Genomic DNA, 27,739 nt, shown 5'->3' on the forward strand with positions numbered 1-27,739 from the left:
AAATAACGTCATACGTTCGTTTACGTACGCGTGGCCAATAGGCATCCAGGATTTTGTATCCTCGGATGACGCCGTCCCGCCCCCATCCACGTCATCTTGTACTATTCAAATGTTTCTGCCAGAGCCATATACAGTCTATGGTCAGACCTCCAAAGTAGTGATGAGATGATTGATTAAAAGTGTGTGTGTGTGTGTGTGTGTGTGTGTGTGTGTGTGTGTGTGTTTACATATACATATACATATATAATCACCTAATTATTGCTTGGTTAATCAGATTTATTTTTCTTAAGAGTCAGAATCAACTTTCTCTACGGCACTACGTATGCAACTCTGTTTAATATTAAATCACTAATAATAATGTATCATTTGACTGAAACTATCATTTTCTAGATATTTACTTATTTTCATACCCTCCATGTAAGGACATGTCCCTGGTGCCCTGAGGTATCCAGGGTCCTGTTTGCAAGTTGACAGTTAGTCCACAAATATATCCAACCAGAGGAAATGCCCAGAAGAACCTGCAGAGACAAGTCTGTTGACAACTTTAATACTGCACTTAAAGGTAGAACCCACTGAAAACCAATACCAGAAGTACAACTTCATTCATTTTTTCTTTCTGTTTTTTTTTTCAGTTAAACATTTTTTTTTTATTTCTTGGAAATACAACATAATTTCAACTCCTTTGCAGGACCATTGTTGTACTTTTTTAAACTCTTTTCTTTGTTTGTTTTTTTATACTTGAAAACATGGTCACTTGTACAACAATATCATAAACATAGCCTCATGTCACAAATGGAGCCATTGATGACGATAAATTACACTTGCCATGCTAAGGTTTCGAGATGTCACATTGGTACCTCCATTTTTACGAGATTTACCTTTAAATGAACAAGAAGTCGGAGTTAAATAAATATGATAAAAAGACACTGGAGTTACAAAAGAAACTTTCTTCATTTAAAATGGAACAGAAAAAAAGATCACAGGGGTGTTTGGGGGAATGGTTACTTATTCATAATTCCTTTGTTTCCCTTCATATGAAAAAGAATAGGGACAGTGTTTGCATATTGTAATAACATTGCTATGTCTAAAGCAAAAATCCATCAATAGTAAATACTGACTATATGTAGGAAACTGCCCTTTAATTATAACTGACACTTTAGTTCTTTTTGTTCCTTTATGTGCAGAGTTTATGTGTCATAGGTCTGCTAGACCGACATCATCCATTCACACTCAAAACAGGTTCATCTAGTACAGCACTGTCTTTATACAACCTAGAGGTATCTTCTAGTCTTGTTTCTTTTGTTTTGTCTTTTTTTTTTAACTCCTGAAAAAGCAAACACATTTGCCCAGATGAAGATTCCTTTTCTGAACTGTAAATAATATGCATGTACAGAATATAAAAATCTTTCCAACAGACAAAAAAAGATTAACAGAGGATGAGGTTTCCAGTCAGTAGTAGAGAGGCAAGTACACCAAGGGTGTGTAAATTAAAATATTAATAATTAAAAACAAAAACAATTACAACACTCATCACTTCACTTTGTTTCAACAGTGAAATTTACAGTGGAACTGGTACCAAGTAAAAAAGAAAAAAAAGAAAACCAGACTGGAGGGTGAGACGAATAAAAGCAGTCAAAAAAAATGTGTTTCACCTTCATTCCTTTGAAAGCAAGCAGGTGTAGAAGAAGTCACGAAGAAGAAAATGCACCATGACAGACACTATATATCAGGAAACTGGCAGATCGGATAATTACACAATGAGTGCGGTATGGCCAGTTCATATAGAGGGCACACACAATGATAGCACAGGTGTACAGGTGCCTGTGCTAGTACTGTTAGTAGCTGTAGTAACACGTAAGAGCACCAAGTTGCACTTAAAATAACTTTATATAACTTAGAAAAGTAGTCATCTGTCGTAATATTTAGTACTTTATTTAAACAAGGTTATTTTATTTAATTCCAGCTCTTGATTCGCAAAGTCTCAGGGGTGTTTTGGACTCAGAATGACTGTTATTTCAAACGCGTGGAGGGCCTCAGCTTGTAAGGTAGACATACTCTTTTGTCATTTGTGTCGGTGGTCTTACCCACGGGTGTGCAGCAGAGGGAATAAGAGAAGGCATGCATGAATCTGAGTGAGAGTCACACAGACAGTAAAAATGAATTAAAAAAAGAAAAAGGTGTGAATATACACTTCCACCTCTGGTCTGGACTACTCATATAGGTCTAAAGAATCCAAAGACAGTCACAGTTGAGAGAGAGGAAAAAGTTTGAGACTGTCTGTCTTTGGATTCGTTCAGCCCGTGGAGAGCCATCGCAGGAAACTATTCCTCTACAAAACCAGCAAGAGGCAGAAAATTAGTATCACAGCTATGTGTGTGTGTGTGTGTGTGTGTGCGCACATGTGTGTGTGTGTGTGCTATGTGTGAGGGGTCTTTTTTCAACAGGTGGTCGCCAGGGATTGGTGTATAGGAGGCTGGAAACAGCGGACGTGCTCCACAGTGGAACTGTCCGTCTCCACAGCCTTCATGTACTTGTTGAGGATGGCAAAGATCTCATTGTTGAGGATCTGGTACTTCCTAATGCGGTCTGCCATCTTCTTCAGGGGCTGTCAAGGGCAACACACAATAATGGGTGTAAATCAATCATAAGCATGGAGAATAAGTCAAATATTGACCAGTATGTTTGTGTATGAGTTTTACACTATGTTTAAATTTTAATACACCTACCACATTTTTGATGATCTCATCCTTTCCGTCCTGTCTTTGGACTTTGAGCAGGTGGTAGCAGAAATCGAAGAGGTCAAAGCGACGCTGCTGTCCCAACAGCACGATGATGGCACAGCCGGCCCAGTTCAGCCCATCCCCAAAGCACTGCCTGGAGGGCAAAGCACAAAAAAACACATGTTAGAGCTGCAACAGTTGATCGATTAATGGATTCAAGTAGTTCTTATGTAAAAAAAAAAAAAAAAAAGCTTCTTGAATGTGAATATTTTCTGGTTTCTTTGCTCCTCTATGACAGTAAACTAAATATATTTTGTGTGTGGACGAAAAACATCATCTTGGGGTTTGGGAAACACAATCAACATTTTTCACCATCTTATGACATTTTATGGATCAGACAATTAATCGATTAATCAAGAAAATATTCCTCATATTAATAGATATTGAAAATAATCATTGGTTGCAGCCCTAAACTTTTCCATTAAAGTGAGGCAGTGCAAGGAAGTCTTACAACATAAAATCCAATTAAGTGCATGTCTCCATCAAATACATTTATGTAAACATCCGAAGATTCACGTAGAGCGAGCAGGGGCCACGCCTCCCCTCGCCTGCAATTTTTGCTGTCACTTACTCTGCTGTGAACTCGTGCGTGCCCACCGGGATGCAGTAGACAAACTGCATGGCGCTCCACAGGCGGTGGAACTCCATGCACTCGTCAACATGCATCACACCGTTGGTGGGTGGGGGCCCGCGCCACACCCCGTCCTGCAGGAAACTGCGGATGCGCGTCAGGATGACCTCGAACATGGAAAGGCCACAGCACAGGCGTTCTTTGGTCAGCAGGTCTCCCTCACGGGCAATGGCAATTTGCTGGCGAGAAAAAAATGAGAAAAAAAACAGCCACAGTATTTAAGTATGAAAATACAGAGGAGAGACCGAGTTAAACAATAATAATAACTGTCTGTCTCATGTGTGCTGGCCCTTTAAACTCACTTGTGGGGTTCCCAACCTCTCAATCAGAGGCACAAGGTGGAGAGGGGCGTACTTTGCTTCCAGCCTTTTCATCCTCACTTCCAGACGCTCTCCCTCTGTGTAAGACACAAACACAATGGAGGACACGTGCAGATTGTCCAAAAAAGTCACATCAATACACGGGCACTGTGCTGGACGTGAGGATTTTTTATACCTTTGATGTAAACTCTGGGCAGAATATTCTGGAAGGGGGCGGCATGAAGCAGATCACATACTTCCTCCTGGGACTAAGATTCAGGCACAACACACACACAGAAAAAAGAACAACAGAGCATTTTCATCAAGAACATCACCCCCCTTTGCTTTAAGGACACCCAAACCGAGCATGCAGGAAGACACGAGGTGATATTGATTTTGCTGAATTCTTTTACTTGGTCTCGAAATAGTTTCTTTTTTTAAAGAGTTGTGCTACAGCTAAAACTTTTGAAACACACTTTGACACGACCTGAGCGTTGAGAAAACAGCCGTGAGTTCCATGCTGTGGCAGTATGTTGCTAGATTAGTCAAGAATATCTCCGGCTTATGAAGAGAAGGAGATAAATAAGTCAATGAGTGCATGTGCGTATATCATGGAAGCTGATGTTAATAAAGCCATGATGACGAGCAACATTAGCAGGATTATAATTTGTCACACTCTAAATACGAAAATCCCATCTAATCTGGTTTAGCAGCAAGAGGTCGAATTTACAACCGACTTAAATAAACTCTCATCCCCCTGGGTAAAATGCCAAAGTGTTTTTTAGCTACACCAGTTGATGGTTGTCATGGTGATTGTTAGTCAAGACAACGAGCTACAAATCAAACTAAATGCAGCAGCTTGAAACCTCGGCTAAAGGGTGACGAATGAGAAAAGAGAGCCGTGCAATGATTAAAAGCAAGACACACACTCACACGCCTCAAACACACACACAGGCAGTCCACACACAGGTCAGTGCAGAAAGAGTGACAGCTGAGGTTGTGTTATGTTGGCAGGCATTACAAGCAACCAGAATCAGAAGAGAGTGTGGAGGCACAAGACTGAACCAACGACCAACCAGATATGTTTTGTCACCTCTTCCATGGAAGATTCAGACATAAAGATTCTGCAATGCAGCACCCAACTGTGCTTTTTTTTGTTTGTCTTTTTTAATGACTTATTAAATTGTCTTGATCAACTTCCCGTCTCGACTTTTTGTGTCGGAAGTGAAATTTCCCAAACAATCTTAGTCCTTAGCTTCCATGGCTGATTGGAGGTGAAACTGTGTGTTGCCTCCTAACATGGTGGAAAAAACAGAAACACACAAAACACAGCAGCCCAAACCAACGGGAGAGAAAGAAAAAAAAAAGAGAGAGAGAAAGACATATTCGGTTCCGGTGTTATTTTGATACTAACGACAAGACCTAAGTCCTTACCACCTGAGGTAGTTGCCAGCGTGAAATGAAAAATAGAGTTGTATTTCAGAAAAAAAACACATCAAATATCCAACACACTTGGGGGCACTGGGACTTGGGGGCCTGACCGTTTCTGTGCGAGGGTTTTGATTTAGGATGTGAATCAACACTGTGAATTAGCCAGAAACCATCAGGCACCCAGGTTATTGCTCACCCGCATTAAACACATGGCACTCAATACAGCTACACAACAGCTCACTAATCATTCTCAGGGACCCAATTGCAAGTGGAAAGGTGAGGAGGGCAGAGGAGTAAAGGGAGACAATTCATGTGGCAAGAAGAAAGTTCAGGAATTAACACAATACAGAAAAGGAGAAGGGAACAGTAGTATAATAGTACTCATAACTGCAAGATGGGAAATGTTGCAAAGCGAAACGTCTTACCAGAGCTTGCTCGATGAGGAGGCAGAAGAGGATGGCGTTCCCCACCTCCCTTAAACTCTGGAAGACATCCGTCTTCAGCTCAGCATACTCAATGATATCCTTGAGCTGATGGTGAAAGAACTCCAGGATCCCTGGAATGACAAAATACGGCCATGACACCCTGATAAACCCAGAGTTCTAATCAAGGAACACACATAAAACCTGTCATCGATTATCTATTGCTGCAGGGATGGATCGGGACCGGGCCAAATCAACCGGGTCTGCCTGGCCGCCCTGACCCACATTTGGCCCGAGCATCAGGCCCGGGCATCAGGCCCTCGCGGCAGACGACGGTAGGATGATTAACTGCCGACATTTAGATCAAAGGCGGTAAGCCAGGCACAGAACATCAGTAATCTACAGATTACTAAACCCTCGTCATAGGGATATCCCATCTGACAGGCCTCTAATCTGTGCACACACAGCTCAGGCCAAAAGGGGGAGGTCAGGGATGTGACCTTAAGTAGGTATCAGTGAGGTGTCTTTTATTCTTTAAGACATTTTTAGAAGTATTTTGTTTTAACAATCACATATTGCAGCAGAGGAGCTTTTTGTCCCCAGCTGGCTCATTCACACCCCTCCTAATGGGTTTTACAACCCTGGCAGTCGATGCAGTTGGTTATATATGCTGGAAGAATTTTCTCCTTCTCCCAATAATGTGCAAATGCCGAGCCGTGACTGTGCATGAAGCAGAGCCGAAGTGAGCAAAGGGTGGAGGACTCAGGTGGTTTTATAATGCGGATGAAGCTGCAACTGTCTGCATGGAGGACAGATTGTGTCAAAAATAGACCCAGCTGCCCACCATACCAGCCAACTGAACCATAACTCGGTCAGTTTTCCCGTATGGTCCATTTTATGTGTACATTCAAATATGTCAACCTTAGCTATGCACTTTGGATACCTTTAGCCGCACATGAGATGCAAAAAATACTGTGTTCTCAGAGTGGAGTGGGGGTGGGAAGGTTAGTCCAGAGCCCTTCTGGATCAAAGTAGTAGACGGACCGATCGCCAGCCCGACAATGCCGAACTTCGAAAGCAACGGCACCAGTGTGGTTTAAAAAACTGCTACTACACCCTGCTCTCCTACTCATGACATACTCCTTATTGAAGACCAAAAAGAAGAAAAAAAAGAATCTTTCAGGGAAGAATAAAATATTGTTTAAGTTGCTGCATTTGATGCAAGACCTTTGAGCTATGAATCAGTTTGGCTTCTTATTATGAAAAGTTACTTCATTTGACTCAGGTTCTCCTAATTATAGGCAGCTTTAATTCCACATGCACCGTGTTAACGGTCACTGCTAGTGTCAGTTTCTGACGCAGGGCACCGGTTAAATGAGATGATTACTGAATGGTTTTGTTTAATCCAGAAATTAGTAACTTTCTGCAAACTCAAACCAATTTGACATTAATGCACCACTGTTGTGTGTATGCAGTGAAATCATCTCCAATCAACCAGGTGGTGTGAGCATGAACTGAGAATCTACCATTTTCAGTATCTCGCTCCCTCAGTTTAAATGCGATGACAAAGTGATTATAACTTAATGACATTTTACAGCTTTAGTAGGATGAAAGTTGTTGTTGTAAATACTGCTGCTATAACCCCACGTGCACTCTAATCCCTGTAACGGCGGTGACGTCAAGCTCACCTGGGGAGCCGTACTCGTGGCGCGGCAGGCGGCAGATCTTGGGCATGACTTCGATCAGTGTTTTCACGTACTGCAGGATGGTGCCCTGCAACTGTGAAGTGAAAAGAAAAAGAGAGACGGCGCACAGATGGGACGGGGATGAGAGAGAGGGAACAAGAATGATTATGTGAATGCAGCACACAGAGGAGGAGGAGGCAGCTATGTTTTCTAGGGACGTGAAGATAACACACCAGGCTCTTGACAATCTTGAGGAGCTCTTCCATCACGACAGCAATGCCTTGGTAACCAAGGAGACGGCAGATGGTCTTGAAGTGGGGCGGGCCAACAAAGTTTCTGTAGGAGCTGTATATGTGGGAGTAGGCAATGTTCAGAGGCTGGGAGAGAGTAAGAGACAGAGAGAAGCAGTTTTAATCTGGAGCAGTCAGATGGCAGGTTTCCTTTTAAATCCTCTGCTGCCCATTGACCCCCACTGTCTGCCCGCGCAAATTCAAAATCATCAAAATCAAAGTTACCAATGCTTGCCAACCCCAGTGGGCAACCATCTACTTAAGCACCCGGCAATCACAGGTCAGACTGTTCTCATTTGTGGTTCCCCGACGGCAGAATGAGCTGCCACATGCCTTCAGAGCAGGAGCGCCGCTCTCCGTCTTCAAGGACCTCTTGAAGACTCCTCTCTTCGCAGAGGGCCTCCTCTCCTGACACCTCTCACGCCCCGAATCGCACTTTCAGCGCACTTCTTTACCTGATCTCCAACACTCTTGTCTTATTGAAGGGATTCTGCACTCAGCACCAACTTCATGGTTTTCTACTCTACTGAAGCCTTAGCGCTGTCCCTCAGTTGTAAGACGCTCTGGATAAAAGCATGAGTAAATGTGATATAGTGGATGAAATATAAATCACCGCTGACACCGTACCTTGGACCCGTACAGGTAATAAGGCTGCACATTGGCTGGTTTGTCTCGTTGCGGCTCCTGGGTGAAAGGAATGGCTGTACGTACGAAGCTGAGGAAAGAGAGAAAAAAAGTTAAAAGAACCATATAAAAGACAACAAAAACTAATTATACAAAAGAAAAGAGTCTCCACATCAAACTAACCGGTTGGTGGATCCGTTGTAGCAGTAGTTGGGGAGAAAATCGAAGTTCAGCTCCCAGAAGACGTGGAGCGTGATTCGCCCGTAGGGGGCGGACACGTTGTGGTTGGCCTCGCGGAACATGGCGTCGAAGCTGTCCAGGGTCATGTGCTTGCACAGCAGCCGGTGGGTTAGTCTGTTGATCTCCAGCAGCCACTCCAGCTCCTGTCCAGCAGACACGCGGGGGCATTAGGATGGAGTTTAACAGTGTTTTAACAGTGCGTGACCCTGGTGTGCGATCTTACCACTATGGAAGTGAGGTCCTCGCTCTCAAAGCGGCTGATTGCGTGGTCCAGGGACTTGTACATCGCTGCGGAGATCCTCTGGGTGATCAGGCGGTTCAGGTCGATGGAGCGACCGAGCAGCTGCGTGACACAGGAGCAATGGTTAAAGAATATTCTACAAATAAAGGCAAAAATGGCTGTCAGTCTGTATCCTTCCATTTGAGACGTAGAGGAGACTCAATAAAAGCCTGACAACTGTTTTTATGATTCCGTACGTACCTGTACGTGTCTCTGTTTGAGCAGCGTCTCGTAGCGGTTTGACGGAGGGTACGGGATGATCACGCCGTAGTTTTTACACTCTGCTCTGAAGCGCTTGTCTAGGAGGACACTGTGGAGCACAGATCATATATGATTTATACAAATGAAGTAGATCACCTGCTGCGGTTTGTGCCAAAAGTCACTGCACCTACCTCCCAGCCATTGCTTTGTAGTAGGCGAATATCTGGTCTGCTAACTTGTAGACAAACTGATCAAAGCAGAGGTTTACCTGGAAACAAGGGGCACAATTGTGATGGTATCATTTTACCAAGAGCAGCGCAGAGGTGAAGACCGACGCATTCTATTTCGTACAAGACGAAACACATTCAAGAGAACTTACCTCAGCTTCGATTTCATCATAAAGGAACTGCTTCTTGAACTTGGTGAGAGCGTAGTATCCGCTATCGTTGTACAGGTCTAGGGGATACAGCACATATCTGGGGAAGGGAGAGCAGCGGTTATTACGCAGTCCCTTTTCTCGAGGTACAAACACATTTCACAGTGGAGGCTTTGCTCTCACTCCATCATGGAGGGCTCCTTGGTTTCCAGGATGTGGTCGGTGAGGATCCAGGGCATGGACATCTCAATGGGGAACTGGATTCTGCGGCCCATGGTCAGCTCCAGGAAGAACTCTCTGAACCACAGCTGGGACAGGTCACAGCACTGCTGCAGGGCCTCTGAGCAGCGCAAGGGAGCAGAGAGCAAAGGGACTCGTATCAAACGTCCACAAGACGTGCACAAGGATTTAAATTCGTGAGAAAAACACGTCCTGCCGTTTTCGGCGGCGGCAGCACACTCACCGCTGAAGTTGAGCAGGTGCGTGAAGAAGAAGGAGTGTTTGTGGAAGTCTTCTATGGCCACCACTATGGGTCCATCCAGACTGCTGCGGAGGGTCTTCTTCGAGCCACTCTTATCTGCTATCAGTGACTCCAGCATGGTGCGCACCATGTACAGCTGTGCAGAAAATTGGAAAATCCTCTGATTACTCAGGAGGGAGATGTTCGCAAATCTATGCAATGACAACATTTGAATAATTTTCCTCCAAAGTATTAGACACAACTGTAATTTTCTAAAGATCCACTGGGAGCAGTACAGAGTTGGTTCAAGGAAATAGTTTGCCTCATTTCAGAGAAAAGAAGTGCAACCATGATTTCTAACCTTCTCAAAGAATCCCGAAATATGGACATTTAGATTTAGTGCAAAGAATTCAGAGAGAAACTATTTTTCAGTCTCACAAACAATGTTACATGTTACAGTTTGATATATTCTCATGTCTCTTAATCCGTTCCCTCTCTAATCTATCATGGCATCTATGTATAAAATTCCAACAGAGGCAGTGTTGCTTAGAGACACCATTCACTGTAGGTCGCTCTTCTTTCACAGCGCATGTCCAAAGATACCTATTGTTTGGCATTAAGTGTTTGTAATTGTACTAACGTGTGGTGTGACAGATGGCAACATCCGAGTAGGTCATATTTGTGTCTCATTACTCGTTACTTTTGCAACAGTAACATTTTGACCTGTTGAGAAAATCCCTGTGCAGATGGGAAGGTTGTCTTTGAAGCACATTGTTCACCAGTGGCTGTTTGGAGCTGACTAACAAGAAAGTCCCCAAGTCATTTGCAGGATTCGACTTTGTGGTGTTGCTAGTGCTCTTGGTATTTTACTGAATCATTGATCTCCATACTCTTCTCCACAACTGTTGTTGACGGTCAGAACCAACAGCATTATGTCTTGGCTGGGCCCCGTTTCCCAACAGCATCTTATAAGATGGACTTGCCTGTGTGCTGGAGGGTCCTACAGCCCTGCGGGGCACTTTGATGTCAAATCCACCTTTGGGATCCTTCTCTCCCCTCAGACAGGGGTCGTTCGGGGGCTCCCTCGCCCCCTCCCAGTCACAGACGGTCTTTCGAATGGCCTGCAGCACACTACAAAAGAAAGAAGGATTATGAAAGTGCTTTAGGTCTTCACGAGCTGAAAATCACAAGAGCGATAAGATTGAGTTTAATATGTTTATGTTTAACCAGATCATCTTTATGTGTGTATGTGTGTGTGTGTGTGTGTGTGTGTACCTGATGAGGACGTTCTTCTTCTTGCGAACAGCCTGGCGCAGAGGCTCTCGAAGGGTCATCTGGGCAAAGTCCTGCAGCGCTGCGTAGATGGTGTTCCTGATGGCCTGGTTAAACACCGACTCCATTCGGCCCATCAGAACCTACACAGAACATCACACAACACCATCATCATCATCATCATCATTATAAACGCAGTGAGGACTCCTGACCCTTCTTGAATAATTTGCCATTTTTGGGAATGCACTGAGTTGCTCTCATATACATTGCTGTATCCATTAGTGATTCCGTTCAGATATGGTTGAATATATTATTTAAAAAAAAGAAAATGTATGAATATAATGATTGGTGTCCGATTCTTAAAATCACTTCCACCACTATGACTATGACTACACAAATTTTGTTCATTTCAAAAGTTGAAATGCTAGACACGAGACAAGATCCTTTTTCACTGAAAAGTACATTCTCAGTTCATGTGCACTGGAGGTTTCAAATGTGAAAGTAGGATACCCCATCTTCTAGTATTAAACTCTGCACATACACGTGCATCATTTTTGCACAGTGATATTAAAACATTAAACTCAATTGATATTAAAGATACACATTTTTCAAGCAGAGGGGGGGGGGGCTTTGAATATAATACATTTAATGTATGCTCAGAGCGTAGCCTTTATAAGGAAGATGGACGACATGACAGCTCCAGAAAGTGAGGCCAAAGTTTCATGATTTCCCCCTGGTGGCTGGCTGCAATATAGGTCTTTAACAACGCCTCCTCCATATTACCAGATGGGCCAAGTATTGCCCCAATCCAGCCCAAGATGGCAGCGCCCATATCTGGGATATTTTGCCTTTGTCCATCTTTATTCACAGCCTATGGCACAGTCAAAGATTGAATATGTCCCTTGACCACCAGCCGTTGAGAACATCACTACGACGGCTCCTCATATTTTCACAACCAACATTTCCAACACCCACCTGCAACCCTTTGATCATGGCAATGACCTCCACCAGAGCAAATTTCTCCTCACTCGTGTAGTTGTAACGCGTGGCCCGCTCGTACTCCTCCGCTGTGCCTGGACAGTCCTTGTTACAGAACTTATCGGTGGGATGGACCAGTTTCCACGAGTACTGAAGGAGACAACAGAGAGCTATGAACAGACAACACAACGATCAAGGGCAAAAACACAAACCTCTTATACCTGAGGACACAAACACACAACAAGCAATTATCCCCCGCCCGTGCACAAACACTTCTCACCACTTCCATGACGTGCGTGCTCCACTTGGACAGCAGCTGCAGTCCCCTCAGAGCCAGGTCGAACAGCTCCCTGTACTCCTCGTCGGACTTCTGGCTGTCCAGGCCCGAGCCCGTCACCACCTCGCTGTTGCTGTAGCGCGCCAGCTCCGAGATGAAGCGGATGTGGTCCTCCCTGATCTGCACCATCTGCTCGCACAGGTTGTACTGCGGTGAGATGCTGCTCTGGGTGCACGTCCACCTGGGCACAGAACGGGGAAGATGAAGGCGTTGGGAGTGGGAGCAGATGGCACCGCGGTCACGGATATTTTTTCGGAGTGTGCTTGCGGTCGAGAACGGTTCTGCTATGACTGGGCATACGGATGGAAGGACAGGTTCTCTTACTTGGACTTGTTTTCTTCGTAGTGGGCACTAGTCTCGATGTAGCGCGACAGCTCGATCTGCATGTCTCCGAACAGCGGCACCACTTGAAGCTGGAAAAAGCACAGGAGTGAACGTCTCGCCCGCCGATAATAACCACAGATAAAAGAGATGCTGGGGAAGCGAGAGCCTTACTTTGAAGAACTTGTCAATCTTGCTCAGGTTGATCCTCTTTTTGGCATCGAGCTTGTAGATGTTACTCACGTTTCCATCCATCAAGTACAGACCAAAGCCCATCACCTGACGCGCAGGGTGAGAGAGTTTTTGTTTTAGGTTGACAAATGACACACACAGAGATCGCACCTCTTTTCGGCCGGCAGCGTGTTAAGATGTCAAATGTGTGCACCTTGAGCAGCATGTGTTTCTCGCTCGGCGTCAAATACATCTTGTTCTCATAATAGTCGACGCAGATGTTGACGATGTCGGCCAAGAGTTCCTCGTAGCCAGGGATCACCTCCAGCTGTTGGTGCAGACACTACGCAGAGACGGACAGAGACGGGCCAACAGGTCACGCAAGGCCAAACATGCATTCGTTTACAGGCAAAAAGTCACAGACGGCTTGAAGACCTTCCAAATCAAGACAATTTCAAAAAAGCTTCCACGGGCCCTGAGATCATTACAAATCATGAATCTTTAAGGGGCCTTGGAATGATTGGATGTTTAAAAAATATGATTTGACACAACTCAGACGAGAGAGTCGTCTGTTTTGAATGTCGAGTCAGTGCTACATGGGCAACAAACCAAAGCTGGGACCATCTGATACTCCCACCTCAATATTTGAATGTGCAAGTTGACCACAGCCCATGTCACTCGACATGATCTTCAGGAGGGATATTAGTTTAGGTTAGGCAGTTCAGTTGCTTAGTTATTACTCTTTTATTCAGGCTGCATATGGCTGCATATGTTCACGCAACCAGACCTTTCTCAAGGTACCCTGTATATTCAAGACGTTAATCCCATCAGTTTGTCTAACAAGTCATTTCCTGAGCTCAGAAACTCGTCTGCCGTACTATATTGTAAACTAAGTTCAGGTGCATTTGCTGCAACCTTTTGATCAAAAAGGGTATTTGATCCTGTGCCAACTTTTCAAAGACGCACGGGAGGAACAGCCTTGAATCAAACGTTCAACCTCTGCACGAGGTTCCGCGAACAAACCTGAGTGATCCTGTTGTGGTTGGCTAAAAACATGGAGAGATTCTGGGACTCCTGGATGGACTGAGGGTCGGCCATCTTCCTCAGGAACTGAGCTGCCCTGGAGACGAGAGGAGGAGAAACCAATGTCCACCTGGCTCTTCAGAGGGAGACGCGCAGATCTGGATGTCTTTGTCTACGGTGCATTACCTTTTGTAGGCGGAGTGGTCATTCTTGACGCTGCACTTCATGTTCTTCAGTTCGTCCAGCACGGCGAACATGTTGATGAACTTGCCCAGAGTGAGCAGGTACGCCTCGGACACAAAGTCCTTCCTCCTCTCGGCGTGGCACAGACGCTTCACTTCGCCGCAGAATCGTTCTATTGCCTTCCGCTGTAAAGACAGACAAGTCGGGGTATATGGAATAGATTTACTACATGTCTCTTGAGCTATTCAGAGTCAGTTAAAAATGAAAAATAAAACCACTATACCTGTCAGGCAGCTGAGTCTTACCTGGAAGTACATGAACTTCATGAGCTTGGTCACCTCAGGTTCCAGCACCTCCACTGTTTTCTCGTAGATTTCCACTCTGTTGGGTTGCTCGTTGCATTTCACCTAGCGGACACAAGAGGGCGCCATCGTACAGCTTGATATTGCATCGGCAGCAGCAGCAGAAGAACAAAATGTTTACTTGAGTTTGTTTGAGAGTAATCAAACATGTTATGTTTCTCTGTCCTATCACTAATGTTCTTGTATCTTTAAGTTTTGCATGTCCAGTTGTGGAAAATTGTAATTTTTTATTATGTCTATATCTATAATTATTATCTGTGTGTAAATTACAATGTTTGTGTGTGTGCGCGTCAGTGCGTGCGTGCGTGCGTGCGTGCGTGTACCTGTCTTTCTACAGTTGTGGGAACAATATTGATTCAAAGCCAGCATTGTGCGGACACTTTGGCTGGTCCTCACAATTTAAAAGGGCCGTTTGAGGGTTATGAGATTTTGTGTGCGTGCGTGCGTGTGCGTTACCTGAGGAATAGCTCTGGAGCAGCTTCTCCAGGTGTAAAGCATCACAGCATACTCATGTCCTTCCTCCAGCATCTCATTCTGCACAGATGAACAAACAACAAAGACATCATTAATTGTTGATGCACAGTTACAGCAGATTAATTAATCAGACAAAGGCCTTGAGAGAATACATTAGTTATGTGTCTCTGACTCATTTAATATTTGTATGCAAGTAATAGAAGGAGTCACACGAATGCGGCTTGATAAATATTTGAGCAGTGGATAGATGTCTTCCATTCAGAAGTAGGTGAGACAGATTTCCCCATCACCCCACCAGTCTAAACAAGGAGCATCCTCAAATAGACCAGTTTCAACCTCAATGGGACTTCCCCATTGAATAGGGTTAAATAAAGCCCTACTTCCCCTATTTACCAGTCCAATCACGCTCTCCATTCATTCACCATCGTGGGGAAAGAGGTTTAGTGATCCATCGCCTGCCTGATTCACCAGTGTGTGTGTGTGTGTGTGCGCGTGTGCGATTGTGTGTGCGTGTCCTGCCACAGGCCTAGCCAAGTCGGTACAAAGGAGCCAAATGATAATCAATTCACACAAAAAAACAAGGCTCTATTTAAGGGTGTGACGCTGCTTCCTATAGTCTCTTTTGTGTTCACTGAAAGAGGAACAGCAACAACAAAAACATTTAACCAATACGATGACGAGTCATGACCTGTGGTTTTGGAAAACTGCAACTCAAGTCTCACCATGCTGGAGTGGACCGTGGCTTGCTCTATATAGCGGGCGATGCCAGTCACGAACGCGTTCCTGTCTTCGAAGTTGGTGTCGAAATTGGCCTGCAGGAGGGGGGGAGAAGAGAGCGAGAGGGCCACAGCTGAAAACGTCTGAACCACTGGGGGGGATGATGCCGAACGGCGGCGGCCGCGTTCTGGTGAGCGTGTACCTGGTACATGATGGAGGAGGGAGGGGGTTCGATACATGGCTGCTGGTCCGGGAGGGGCAGCTCCTCCAGCAGGTCCACGTTGGACAGCGCATCCTCCAGGGTCACGTGGGTCGTCATGGCAACGAGGCGTCACTCACACAACACCCCGGTCTGACAGAGAGAGAGAGAGAATGGGGGAGAGCAAATGTGAAATGAGGGCGATGTGGAAAGATCGTGGAGTGGATGTGACAAAACAGACATGATTATTTGATTCATGAAATACATCCACATCTTTAGTTGGCAATATCATCTGACCACCGCAGGAATGAGCTCAAATTCGGGTCAAAAAGATTTTAAGCTTGAAATGTGATGTTCACAAATAATTCCAAAGTTTGCACTTGTACATCAACTTTTTTAAACCTTTGAAATAAATGAAATTTTGGACAATTAATTAAAAAAGAGGCGGTCACCGGTCATCAAGAGGCAACCCACCGTGACGTCACTGCCGTTTTGAAGCCACGAGTTTGGTATTTTGACCATCGCCATCTTGCCGTTTTTGAAACCAAATGTCCGATTGGACGGTGGGTCTGACTGAGTGCTTGTCCACAGCGCGCCCTCCTACACCTGCAACCATGCACCGGTTCGGACGGACCAGCTGTCATTCACACCGTCTCCACGCTGCGGTGCTTTATCATCTATTTTACTCTAAGTGAGACATCATGCCGAATTGGAGAAGGCTTGAAACTAGAGATATGTTATCTAAACTAGTTCCAAATGAATGCACAATTGGCGGTGTTGATGAAGGGCTAATTGAAGGGGACCACTCCTTAAGAAGATACAAATGAATGAATTAAATGTATGCTTCAGTCAAAAATGCTTTTTCAGCCACAAATAAATACAGCAGATTTTGCCTTGACATGTCTAGACAGCCTCATTTCCTCTTATGAAACCCTTTTTGGCGCTGCACGGTGGAGTGTGTCTCTGTGTTCATCACCCCGCACCTGTATCCCTGCAGAGGCCCCCAACTGTTTCCTTTTGAGCTTCTTATCTGACTGGAGGAACATACGAAGCGTCTAATTCTTGAAATGCCAAGACCGGAAAATGTCATTGATCTGAGACAAGCGGGGAGCCGTCTGGCAATAAATGACATTTTGACAAACGGAAAAAAATAAAGTGTGCTATCTTGCAAAGACAGTGGATCCACTGGCAATGGCTGCAAGAGAAGTGTCCTTTGTAGCTGACGGCGGAAATGTTTTACGTAGATTAGAATTAACATTGTGTTAACACACTGGTGTATATGCAGCTCATGCACACGGCCATCCTTTTACTGCTCTTTACCTGATTTGTCTTTGGAATGAACGACCAGCTCCTCTGAGAAACTGTACAATCGCACGAGTGCCCTCTCCTCCTCAAAAAAACAAAACACCAGCCCAGCCGAAGCAGCGTGCAACGTGCCCACCCGAATATCATGTGCCTTTCAGAAATGTGCGTTTCACGTCTGACCTGGCAGACATGGGGCCGACCGCAGCGATAATCAGCTTAATATTCGCGGCCGGAGAGATCACAACGAGAGCGGACAGGTGCCATGGGGCCACACGGCACAAGGCGGATAAAACTTGACGTGCCCGTCTCGCTTCTCTGCGTTAAAAGTAGACAAAGAGTTTCGAGCAACGGAAGTAAAAGTGTTGCATCAAGTTGTCAAATTGCTAAATGGATACAGTTATTTTATATTCATCATAGATAAAGTTGAGTCAAGGCATCGTGCACAGCTTTTTATTTGGTCTGGCAGTCAGCCAGCCACAAGCGGCAGTCAACACATCTGAGGTTCAGAACAAGTGACCGCTGGCAATTAATATTCAGCTCTTTCTATGTGATGATGACATCATAAAAAGGGTTAAAATATGAAACTCTTCCTGTAGCCAGCAGTAAGACGCACTAGTAACTATGCACAAACACCGACAGATGCCGGCGCCACGTGACACTCAATGTGATAACGAATTACGTGAAGAGGGAGTCGAGTGCAGTTTCCTGTCACATCGAACTGCCGGAGTGTGCGAAGGTTGCAGCTGCGTGAGGTGAACCACGAGCCTTCGAGGCCAAATTCAGACAAGTGAATGAGTCACCAAACTTCCAGTGAAACCTCGCCGACACCTCTCGGATGTTGGCCCAGTGGCAACCCAGCGTGACGTCACCCGTTGGTTGGGTAGCCGCCGTTCGGAAGCCTCCAGTTTAGCACTTCGACCGGCAGCATCAGGGTTTTCAAAAAATTGCTAGGGGATGGGCCCGGCTGACACTGCACGTCCACCTACACCTGCGACCTGCACCTATTGCGCGGTACTAACTGTCAATCAAGTCATATTCACGGCCCCAATACGTACTGTGCTTCATCCTCTGTTTTGCTCTAAATGAACATCACGCTCTATTGGACAAGACTTGAAAATAGAGACTAAGACCATGAACTCCTCAGCAAAATCTTTACTGACGTTATGAATCAAGTAAGCAGTAGAGTCATTTGACTTCTATAGAAATGGAGAATACAGGTTACAGGCACTTCCACTTTGGAAGTGCCTTCCACTTTGGAAGGAATGTCGGCGCCAACGTTTCTAATGTGTGCCGCGTTTGAGTACAAAATACTGAAAAGAGGATTGGTGTTTCCTGTATTCTCTGAACGGCTGTGACTGCTACAACCCGGACCCACGCGTTCTCTCATTCGACTAAACTCGGACGGTTATTTTCTTATTTTTAACTGTTGAGCTCGCAGAAAAAGGAAACGTCCAGCTCGCTACAAGAGGTTCTGTCGGGCACACAAACGTGCCCAGTACTGCTAAACTCCCATCTGTGCATGGGAATACAGGCGCAGGCTGAGGCCTGGTTTGGCTGGATAAACTTTCCCACCCTATACCAGACTCTCACTGTTCAACAGTTGGCGTGTGTGTGTGTGTGTGTGTGCGTGTGTGTGTGTGTGTGTGTGTGTGTGTGTGTGTGTGTGTGTGTGTGTGTGTGTGTGTGTGTGTGTTTGTCATTCTTTACAAAGCAAAGGGCCCCTTCATTCCCTTCTGGACACTTGGTAAAGTATAGCTGCAGGCCTGTATTACAACGGAACGACGTGGACAACAACTCCTCTCAGAAATCCCATACAGTTGTTGGACTATCAGTCAGACGGAATTCTCAACGGAATCCCCCTCTGGCCAACCTGACATTAAAACCAGAGCTTCTGTACATCACAAGCTAGGGGCCGGGTCAGATCTCCTCCTCATGACAACACTAAGCCACGAAGATCCGAGGGTGATGAGGAAGTGCTCCGAATAATACAATAAAAAATAATACAACAACAAACCAAAAAAAGATGAGGGAAATAAAAACAGCCCGACACATCATCTTGACCAGTATGTGCTGCCGGGGCTTCTAGCCTGAGAGTAAGACACAGGCAGAGTGAGAGAAAGTGTGTCAACTGCAGGGTCACACCACTCAATGGGATCCCCCCACCCCCCAAGGCTGGCTTTGTAATATAAATATATGCTCATGCACACAATAGGATGCGATCCAATCAGCGTGGAAGGAAACAGGAATCTCGAGCATTTACACACACGCGTGGTGATCTACAGGACATTCACTTTCTCAAACACACACACACACACACACACACACACACACACACACACACACACACACACACACACACACACACACACACACACACACACACACACACACACACACACACACACACACACACACACACACACACACACACACACACTGTCACTCGTGTGTTCCAACAACAGCATCTGTGCAGTCTACAGCGGGTCACCGTGTGCAGGACAAGGCCGATTGTCGCTTCAGACACGTCTCGTGATCCCCGTGATGTCACGCTCGCTTCACAGGTGGAGGAGGGTTAACAAAGAAAGCTAAACTGACATCACCTCGACTCTTATTTGTTTTTGGGCTTTAGATAAATATCCTTTTTGTAGATGCGTGATGGTAAGCTGTGTGGTGTTGAAATCATACAACATTACAGACGGGGTTTAGATTTGAGAAGACACAAACGTTCACCATATAGTCTGTCAGCAATGTTTTCCTCTACTTCCCTTTTCTTCGGCTGGTTGGTTATATATGTCTACAGGCCTCTTGTCTCTCAATCTACTCAACTGCGAAACAAAAAGCACAGCTGTCAGCTGCTGACGACCGATCAAGCCATCGAAAGAGCATCAACTATAAAATAATAGGTTTAAAACTGCGAGTCCCAACAATAGCCCTATTATGTGGATGTTACAGGGGCTTAAAAAAACCATAGCTCCAGAGTCGATTAAACCGTCCCTTATTTTTTTTTCCGAGTATCACATTCCACGTGGCCTGTCAAATGGGCTTCCGCAATTTTTCTCAGAGCCGAAGACGCGCTGTGGTCTGTCCACAAGGACCACGTCCACCAACCCAAAGACATGCGATTTACAACGGTATAAAAAAGCACACACACCATAGAATTGAGTGAATCTTTGGCTATGTTGAAAACCATATTTTCACCATCAAAATACACTTCATTTCCTTGCTAATGGGCTGATTGACTCATCATCAAGCCTTCAAATATTGAGGGGGAAATTACTTTAACTGATAATCATTATAGAACTCTGAAATCTCTCCTAGACCAAATCCACACTCCCTGAGCTTTCTGTCTCTATTTCTTACATTATTTTATCTATTGGTGGGTGTGTGTGGGGGGGGGGGTTACATTCATCTCATCCCAAACCGAAGGTCTAACCTCTGATGCCACAGGCAGTCACATGCTGCTGCAGACTGTGGATCCCTCTGAGGCCAATCGTGTGATTGTGACTGACTCTGCTCGAGTAGAAATTTCACAGGAATAATGTCATTTGCACGGATCATCATCATCATCATCATCAGCAGCAGCAGCAGCATCATCATCATCACCATCTTCACCATCATCAGCATCTACAGCCTCGTCATTACATCAACTGCATGTTGGCGGAAGGGGGCTGGTTGGGATTTACAAATACACACAGTCTGCAACGGGGGGGGGGGGGGGGGGGGCGCGCTTCGTGTTCACCCACTGAGTGACAGGATGGAGAGAGAGAGAAGAAAAAACACGCGAAACAACAGTGTGTGTGTGTGTGTGTGTGTGTGTGTGCGGGCGCGCGCGCGCAGACGCTCGCGTGAGGCGGAAGTAGGTGAACCTGTCATCTGCTGTGCATCAGCAGCAGGCCTGCTTCTCTCCCTGCCTCTGTAGAATGATGAAAGAGGGAGAAAGCGGCTGCAGCATCAAAGTCACACATCGCCTCTCCTCCCTGTGCGCGGTGAGACCGTTCACCAGTGCAATCCACCAGAAGCCCCTTCCTCTCCTCCTCACCCCTCCCCACCCCACCCCATCCATCCACCCACCCATCTATCTACCCATCGTCAGAGCTACGATGCCGCCGCGAGCTAACGGGGATCCCTGTTCGTGTGCGGGAGTATAATCCGCGACGACCCGGGACGCTCCGTTAGTCCGCGATCGAAAACCCGGTCACTGCTCCGCGTCTGCGTCCGGACCGATGGGATGCACGGCGCGAAGAGGGACCGGGGCGCGGGGGGGGGGGGGGGGGGGGGGGGACGACGAGAAGGGACAGAGAGAGCGAGAGAGGCTCTCCGGGCTCCAGCCATCATCACTACCCAGCAGCACATCGCCCATCCTCCTCAGCGCTGCGGCTCCATCCGCCGCTCCATCCGGCACATACCTGTAAATCGCATGTCCGTCCGGAGTCGGGCGGGGACGGGAGGGCGCTGTCGCGGAGTCTGCGACGGTCGCTCCGCTGATTCCCAGGCTTCGAAGCGTTATCTCTCCGGTTCTTTTTTTCGCCCCCCTCTCGTCTTCTGTGCCGACTGATGCTCTAGTTTCAACCAGGACCTGCCCAGTGCTAATCCACCCCACACAAAGAGCAGAAAATGGCTGCAAGTGCATTTTCTTAAAGGGACAGTCACAGCGGAGGGATCGGGGTGGAAGGGGCGGGCGGTGATGGGGGGGGGGACATGTTGATTCAGCACTGTTCAGCTTTTATAGTAGTATCATCTTTTTTCTTTTTTTATCATTCACAAAGTGTTTATGCCGCTACCCCATCTCCCTACAGCTGACCCACATGGAACCGTCCCTACTGGTTCTCATTTAGATAAACGAATTGACTCATTCAGGACCAAGTGGCAACCCACTGTGATGTCATTGGTCTGTGAACTGTCATTTTTAAACCTCCAGTTTGGCGCCATCTTGTTTTTTTTTGTTGTTGTTTTTTTTTTTTCAGAGGTCCAGAAGTAACCATATTTGGAGTAGCAAGGGGTGGGTGGGCCTGACTTAGAGCTTGTCCACCTACACCTGCAGCCATTGGACAACACTAGCTCTCAATCGCACAGTATACACACCCCAATGCATACCGTGCATCATGCTCTATCTTACTCTAAATGAGACTACAATTTAAAAACTGAACATCGTGCTGTATTGAAGAAGACTTGAAAACAAGCGACTGAGACCATAAAATATTTACTGATGTTATAAATCAAGTGAGAAGTAGAGTCGCCCTCTGCTGGTCATTCCAGAGAATACAGGTTTTAGGCAATTCTGCATTGGCTTCACTTTCTGGACCTGGAGACTACGTCCATTTTTATAATCAGTCTACGTTTAGGACATGTTTTCACAATTTCTGGAGAGGATGCAGATTCTCCCTTTAGAGCCGTTGACTTGACGTTAAGTATTCTAAGTAGTTTTGGTACAGTATGTGGTAGAAGGCCTTTGTTGGCCCCAGCATCACCTGCAGTCAACTGTGAGCCACTGCACCTATAACAGGAACTGATGATCAGATAACAAGTAACAGGATTGCACATACTCACAACATTCTTCCTAGTAAATTATTCCCTATTTTTATATTGCCAATTACGCATCTTAAATGTAGTCTTATTTTTTTGTCAAAGCTATGACCTTGTGGATCGTACATACTGAGCAAACAGTTACAGAGGATGTGCTGGTAATGTTTCTGTCATGAAAATTATAAAAAAAACAATAATTGGAATTAACTTTAAGTCATGCTGATCATAGATAGTGTTCTCAATAAAGGAGGCAATAGGCAAAGGCAGATCTTTTTGTCAAGTGTATTAAATCTGAAAAGCAGTTTGCTGAAACTTCATTATTTGTTTTCCTTCCCAAAAAAGCAAAGCACCTAAGGTGCCATTATTGTAATGCTGAGAACATATTAAAAAAACACACACGGGACATTAAGTGACAAGGGTTTACTTTAATCAGCAATCAGTCAAACAACATAACCATCTTATATTAATTTAATAGAGCTTTTTTAGACTAGTTCCATTAATCTGCAGGAAGCAGCTGTAGCTGTGTGCTTGGACTGTACGAGCCTTCTCAGGGATTATACACAACTATGAAACAGATAAAGTGCAATGTCCAGGGTTTCATATTATCTCATTGTAACCATCTGCATGGTGATAGTCAGATGAAACAACCTTGCACATGTTTCAAAAAACATTTGACAGGCGAAAAGGTAATTGAATCCATAAATTAAATAAATAAAGATACGTCTTTTGAAATCCTCGTCCTGCGCTCAGATCCCGGTTCACAGGTTTGAGAGGGAGGCCAGCTGGTGTAGGAGGTGAGCGAAGGACGGACGATCGTCTGGTTTCTGGGAGTGAGAAACGGGAGAAAAATAAAATGAATTGTTATTAGGGAGCACTTTTGCGATTCAGCAAGTCGTCTGCTTGAGATATGTGCGATTTCCGTGCGTCCACCTCCTTCCAGCACCACTCCATCAGCAGGTAGACATCATCTGGGGCCAGGCGGGGCTTCAGGAGCCTCAGGCCTGCGTTCAGGGACTCCACCACCTCAGCGTTGGTGCGGTTCTCGTAGGGAAGGCGGCCCTCGTTGTACACCTCCCACATGAGCACACCTGTAGGCAGGGGTGAACAAGGAGACTCAGGATTGATATAAGATATGCAAACATTGCCTGTTAATCCAAGCTCACGGCGGGTGACTGAGGGCGAGCAGGCTTTTGCTTGTTAGAAACGTCAAACTGTGGAACAGTCGACCTATTGAGATCAGACAGGCAACATCCTCATTGTCTCTTCTTCAACATTGTATATCAGAAAGCACAGAATGGGTTTTATTTTTGTGTGTAACTTTATTTTATGCTCCTCTGTTTTATGAACTGACGATCTTTGTTTTAATGGGTGTTCTTTTAATTTTTCTTTCTTTCTGTGAAGCACTTTGTAAGAAAAGTGCTATATGAATAAAGTTTATTATAATTGTTAATATTATAAGGAAGATGAACCTAAATCAATTCCTGTGTCTCTGATTTATCATTTGCTTGCCTTTGGTTGTTCCATGTTACACTTATTTTTGAAAGATTGTGAGAGGCATCATCTAAAGTAAAAGGAGTTTTTTCGTTTTTCTTTAGAGCAATGTTTAAGAATGGTACATTATTTTTGCTGCAAATGCAAGTCTTTGAAATATCCACCCTTTCTACATAAAGCCAGTGTTTCGTTATTCAACGTCGCTACAAGAGCAGCGGAACCGGGCACGATCCCCTCCGGTGTTTTATTTCTTTTTGATGGATTTTGTTGGAAATCGATAAGTTGAAGTTGTGATTAAACATTTACATTCATCATATGTTGGATACACAAGCAAGACACAACTTGTGCATGCAGATTCTTGTCACAGGGAACTGTTCATGCCAAGGTAATACGATTTTGCGTGTCTGAACCCCAGCAGGCGGAAGGTCCTGACGTACTTCTACTAGTTGGCATTACGCTATGAAAACAGCTACCAATAGTCATGGTGTTCGGTGCATATGCACAGAGAAAAAAATTTACTTATATATATATTCTGGTGTTTTGTTGCACGACCTGCAAAGCTCCCCAACACCTGCTTTCACTCACAACCTCAAGATATGTCATTCAGACGTCCAAACAAATGAGGCAGAAAGATCAACACACCGAAGGCCCACACGTCAGACTTGCTGCTGAACTTGCAGTACTTGATGACCTCCGGGGCCGACCACTTGACGGGGAACTTGGAGCACTGGGAGCTCGTGTACTGATCATCAAGAACAAATCTGCGGTCGGGAGAGTGGACGCACACCATTATACAGCAGCACGTGTGAGCCGACGTAGCAAATACTGCGATTAAAAAGATTCGGTGAAGAGTGTGTCGACTGTGAAACACCTACCTGGTCATCCCAAAATCAGACACCTTCACCTCATTGTTCTTTGAAACAAGACAGTTCCTGGCAGCCTGCAGGAGAAAAGGGTAGCAGAGGAAGGATTAAATAACAGCATGAGACACAAAAGTGTTGTTTTTTGTTTTTTAAGGTCACGTCTGTTGCTTTACCAGATCTCTGTGGATGAAGAAGGAACTCTCCAGGTACGCCATCCCCTCACTGACATCCAGACACATCACCAGCATCAGCTCCGGGGACAAACGCCCTCTCCTGTCCCTCAGGTAGTCTGACAGAGAGCCGTTTTCCATGAACTCGAACACAAGACACATGGGAGACTGCTGGGTGCACACGCCGTAGAGCTGAACCAGCCTACCGTGGGACAATCTCCTGGTAAAACACACACACACACACACACACACACACACGTGCATGAGTCGACCGCCTTTTTACTTTTACTTCCTCCATTTTTGGCGTGGGTATGAAACATGGTCACGGGGCTGCACTCACATCATGACTCTCGCCTCCTCTTTGAAATCCTCGTCTGACATGCACCCCTCTCTTATCATCTTCACCGCAACCTTCCTCTCCCTCCATGTCCCGTCCAACACCAGCCCAAACTGACCACTGCCCAGCTCCTGACCCAGGGTCAGCTCCTCGGGGTCCACTTCCCACTGATCTGTTGAGCGGGCGAAAGTGGCGTGAGCAACACTCAAGGTCTTGGGTAACTTAAGCCGACATGTGTGCAGAGGCAAGCCATTGGGGAATATGTTCAGATCATAACTTTATACTTCCGATTTTAAGATTTGCTGCACTACACCGAACACTTGGACAATTGTGTTTTTGACGTACCAAACCACTAGAGGTCAGCAAGAACAAGGTTTTTAGCATTAAGTCATATGAAGTTATGTTGAGCTCCACTTTTACCAGCTGAGGCATTTATGCAACTGTACATCCTCTAACCTTCTTTTGGATCAGCAGTGTCCTGGGAGCAGCCTCCGTCTTGACAGACAGGGTGTCTCAGACGCGTTATCAGGCCTGCCAAGGAACCAGATACACAGAGGCATCACACACATTTACTCTAAAAGCACCTAAGAGCTTTTCTTTCTCCACAATGTTTGAGAAGCGCAAGCTGTTTTATCCGCTCGACTTCCTTCTGGCTCATGTTATTAGCACTGTTGCAAGCGGAAAGCCGCAACTAACCGGCAGCGTTGTGTTGGTGGTAAAGGATGAGCTCAGGAATGGTGCCGAACAGGTACTTCTCTGCCAAGTAGAACGCGCTCTCGCCCGTTTCTGTCTGCCTGATCTGGTAATGTTTCACTCTTGGATTCTTTTCCCCGTTCGACCTAGAGGACAAATAACACCAAAGTGTTGGAATTTGGAAAAACACCAGCGATGTCAATTCAGGTTTATATGATATACATGAGTCGTGTCAAGGCGTGTTGAGTGAGTATTATCATCATCCGTTGGCATCTAATGATATACACATGATGCAGCAAAAATGTGTTGTATCAGATGTACATAAACTTACCAACCTATCATCTATTATATCATCATATTTGTGCCAGTTGATTACATAAAAGTGAAAAAAGGAGGAAGTTAAATTACCCCGGTGCTTTGGTGAAGACTGACACTGTGTAGACACCCGCCTGCCTTGAGTCACGCACCGTGAACGCACCTTCTCTTCCCTAAAAATTAAGCGTTGAAATCACAGCAAACCATCAGAATTTTGAAAGTTCATTTGTTTCAAATGTTTTCAGAAAATCTTTACGCTGCAGCTAACACCATCAGAGTCGTGGTCGTCACAAACGATGTTAGGCAGCATTTTCCACCTCCTGCTTGCAAAACAAACACTTTACTGTAGGAAATTCAACGTCGGAGGAAACACTGTGGTTGCGAGAACATGTCTTACGTCCTACGTCGTGTGAAATCCTTTTTTGCTTTTGTTTTTTTGCACGGGCATTTGCATTCATTTTGCAAGTGCAACCCTTTTTGGAAGTGGCACAGTCACAGCAAAAGAGCCCTGTGTCATACAGATGTGACATCCTGCTAATTGCCACCAGAATTATTATGATTTGAAGCATTTATTTACTTTTCTCTGTTAAAACACAGCCGGGGGCATAAATCGATGAAAATTGAATAATCACTGGATCCTTAAAAACATTGACGTTGTTTTTACCTCTTTCATTAACAGACTCTCCGCTTCCCCTCGGGTTATGTTCTTGTTGTACCATCTGTGAAATGACAAATTAACCACCAGAATTATTCCAATTCTAGATCCGCAGGTACCCACATGTTAACCATTTGTAACAGAAACAATTGAAATAAAACTCACACAAATCTCTCAAAGTTGTTGCCAAATTTTTCAGCTAAGTAAATACTGGGCACAAAGCCTGTGTTCCTAAAGAGGGATCAGAAAAAGAAAGTGTACATTAAAAATAATCACCCTTATTTGAAAACATGAGCTTTTATTTTTCAGTGTAAGCAAGAGGTGAGAATGGATGAGCCGCTCTCTGCCTTACCCCTGCGTATCCTGCACAGTCCACCAGTCAGGGTGTTTGCTTTCCATCAGGACGTACTCCTGATCTTTCTGAAGAGGCAAGTCCTCATCTCCATGGGGTGTGTAGTCTTGCAGAGCGATGACCATCCTCTGCCCTGCATCATGAAGTTCCATCTGCCAGAGATTATAAGACAAACATCACCAAAAAAAATATGATTTCACCAAATATTATCGGGGTATATGAAGGGCAACACATTTCATCATGAGAGAAACTACTTTGCAATGCTGAAAGCACCCAATG

At 45.3% G+C, this 27,739-nt stretch overlaps 2 protein-coding genes across 2 annotated transcripts in view; both read right to left on the reverse strand.

Annotated features, from left to right (window-relative positions):
* Nucleotides 1–531: 531 nt before the first annotated feature.
* Nucleotides 532–21,703, reverse strand: cyfip2 (cytoplasmic FMR1 interacting protein 2). Its single transcript, XM_035649969.2, has 30 exons — nucleotides 21,468–21,703; nucleotides 15,760–15,909; nucleotides 15,563–15,652; nucleotides 14,823–14,900; nucleotides 14,310–14,411; nucleotides 14,008–14,189; nucleotides 13,822–13,918; nucleotides 13,013–13,141; nucleotides 12,802–12,906; nucleotides 12,631–12,719; nucleotides 12,250–12,487; nucleotides 11,967–12,119; nucleotides 10,995–11,134; nucleotides 10,703–10,850; nucleotides 9,723–9,876; nucleotides 9,443–9,599; nucleotides 9,263–9,359; nucleotides 9,075–9,151; nucleotides 8,884–8,992; nucleotides 8,626–8,745; nucleotides 8,346–8,545; nucleotides 8,166–8,253; nucleotides 7,482–7,625; nucleotides 7,252–7,342; nucleotides 5,567–5,697; nucleotides 3,907–3,979; nucleotides 3,714–3,808; nucleotides 3,352–3,590; nucleotides 2,727–2,874; nucleotides 532–2,605 (listed from the first exon to the last, which is right to left on the reverse strand). The coding sequence occupies exons 2-30, from the start codon at nucleotides 15,874–15,876 to the stop codon at nucleotides 2,438–2,440; spliced, it is 3,759 nt and encodes a 1,252-aa protein (XP_035505862.1). The 5' UTR covers nucleotides 15,877–15,909; nucleotides 21,468–21,703; the 3' UTR covers nucleotides 532–2,437.
* A 1,286-nt stretch (nucleotides 21,704–22,989) lies between these two features.
* Nucleotides 22,990–27,739, reverse strand: part of itk (IL2 inducible T cell kinase) — a 6,233-nt gene continuing 1,483 nt past the window's right edge. The window contains exons 6-17 of the mRNA XM_035649571.2: nucleotides 27,461–27,612; nucleotides 27,274–27,339; nucleotides 27,118–27,172; nucleotides 26,547–26,626; nucleotides 26,142–26,284; nucleotides 25,902–25,976; nucleotides 25,449–25,617; nucleotides 25,112–25,328; nucleotides 24,951–25,015; nucleotides 24,718–24,836; nucleotides 23,515–23,672; nucleotides 22,990–23,408 (exon numbers count right to left, since the gene is read on the reverse strand). Coding sequence (XP_035505464.1) covers nucleotides 23,343–23,408; nucleotides 23,515–23,672; nucleotides 24,718–24,836; nucleotides 24,951–25,015; nucleotides 25,112–25,328; nucleotides 25,449–25,617; nucleotides 25,902–25,976; nucleotides 26,142–26,284; nucleotides 26,547–26,626; nucleotides 27,118–27,172; nucleotides 27,274–27,339; nucleotides 27,461–27,612 — 1,365 coding nt within the window. The 3' untranslated portion in view covers nucleotides 22,990–23,342. The remainder of the gene's footprint in view (nucleotides 23,409–23,514; nucleotides 23,673–24,717; nucleotides 24,837–24,950; nucleotides 25,016–25,111; nucleotides 25,329–25,448; nucleotides 25,618–25,901; nucleotides 25,977–26,141; nucleotides 26,285–26,546; nucleotides 26,627–27,117; nucleotides 27,173–27,273; nucleotides 27,340–27,460; nucleotides 27,613–27,739) is intronic.

This window comes from Scophthalmus maximus, chromosome 9, assembly GCF_022379125.1.
Source record: "Scophthalmus maximus strain ysfricsl-2021 chromosome 9, ASM2237912v1, whole genome shotgun sequence".
NCBI classification, from domain to species: domain Eukaryota; kingdom Metazoa; phylum Chordata; class Actinopteri; order Pleuronectiformes; family Scophthalmidae; genus Scophthalmus; species Scophthalmus maximus.

What these genes read in the sequence shown, in the direction of transcription:
- cyfip2 (XM_035649969.2), bottom strand. Translation starts at nt 15,876, where the DNA reads ATGACGACCCACGTGACCCTGGAGGATGCGCTGTCCAACGTGGACCTG. An exon ending in CCACGGTCCACTCCAGCATG is followed by an intron (nt 14,901 to 15,562) that starts GTGAGACTTGAG and finishes TCATCTGTGCAG; the next exon opens with AATGAGATGCTGGAGGAAGG. An exon ending in TACAAAGCAATGGCTGGGAG is followed by an intron (nt 8,993 to 9,074) that starts GTAGGTGCAGTG and finishes TGTGCTCCACAG; the next exon opens with TGTCCTCCTAGACAAGCGCT.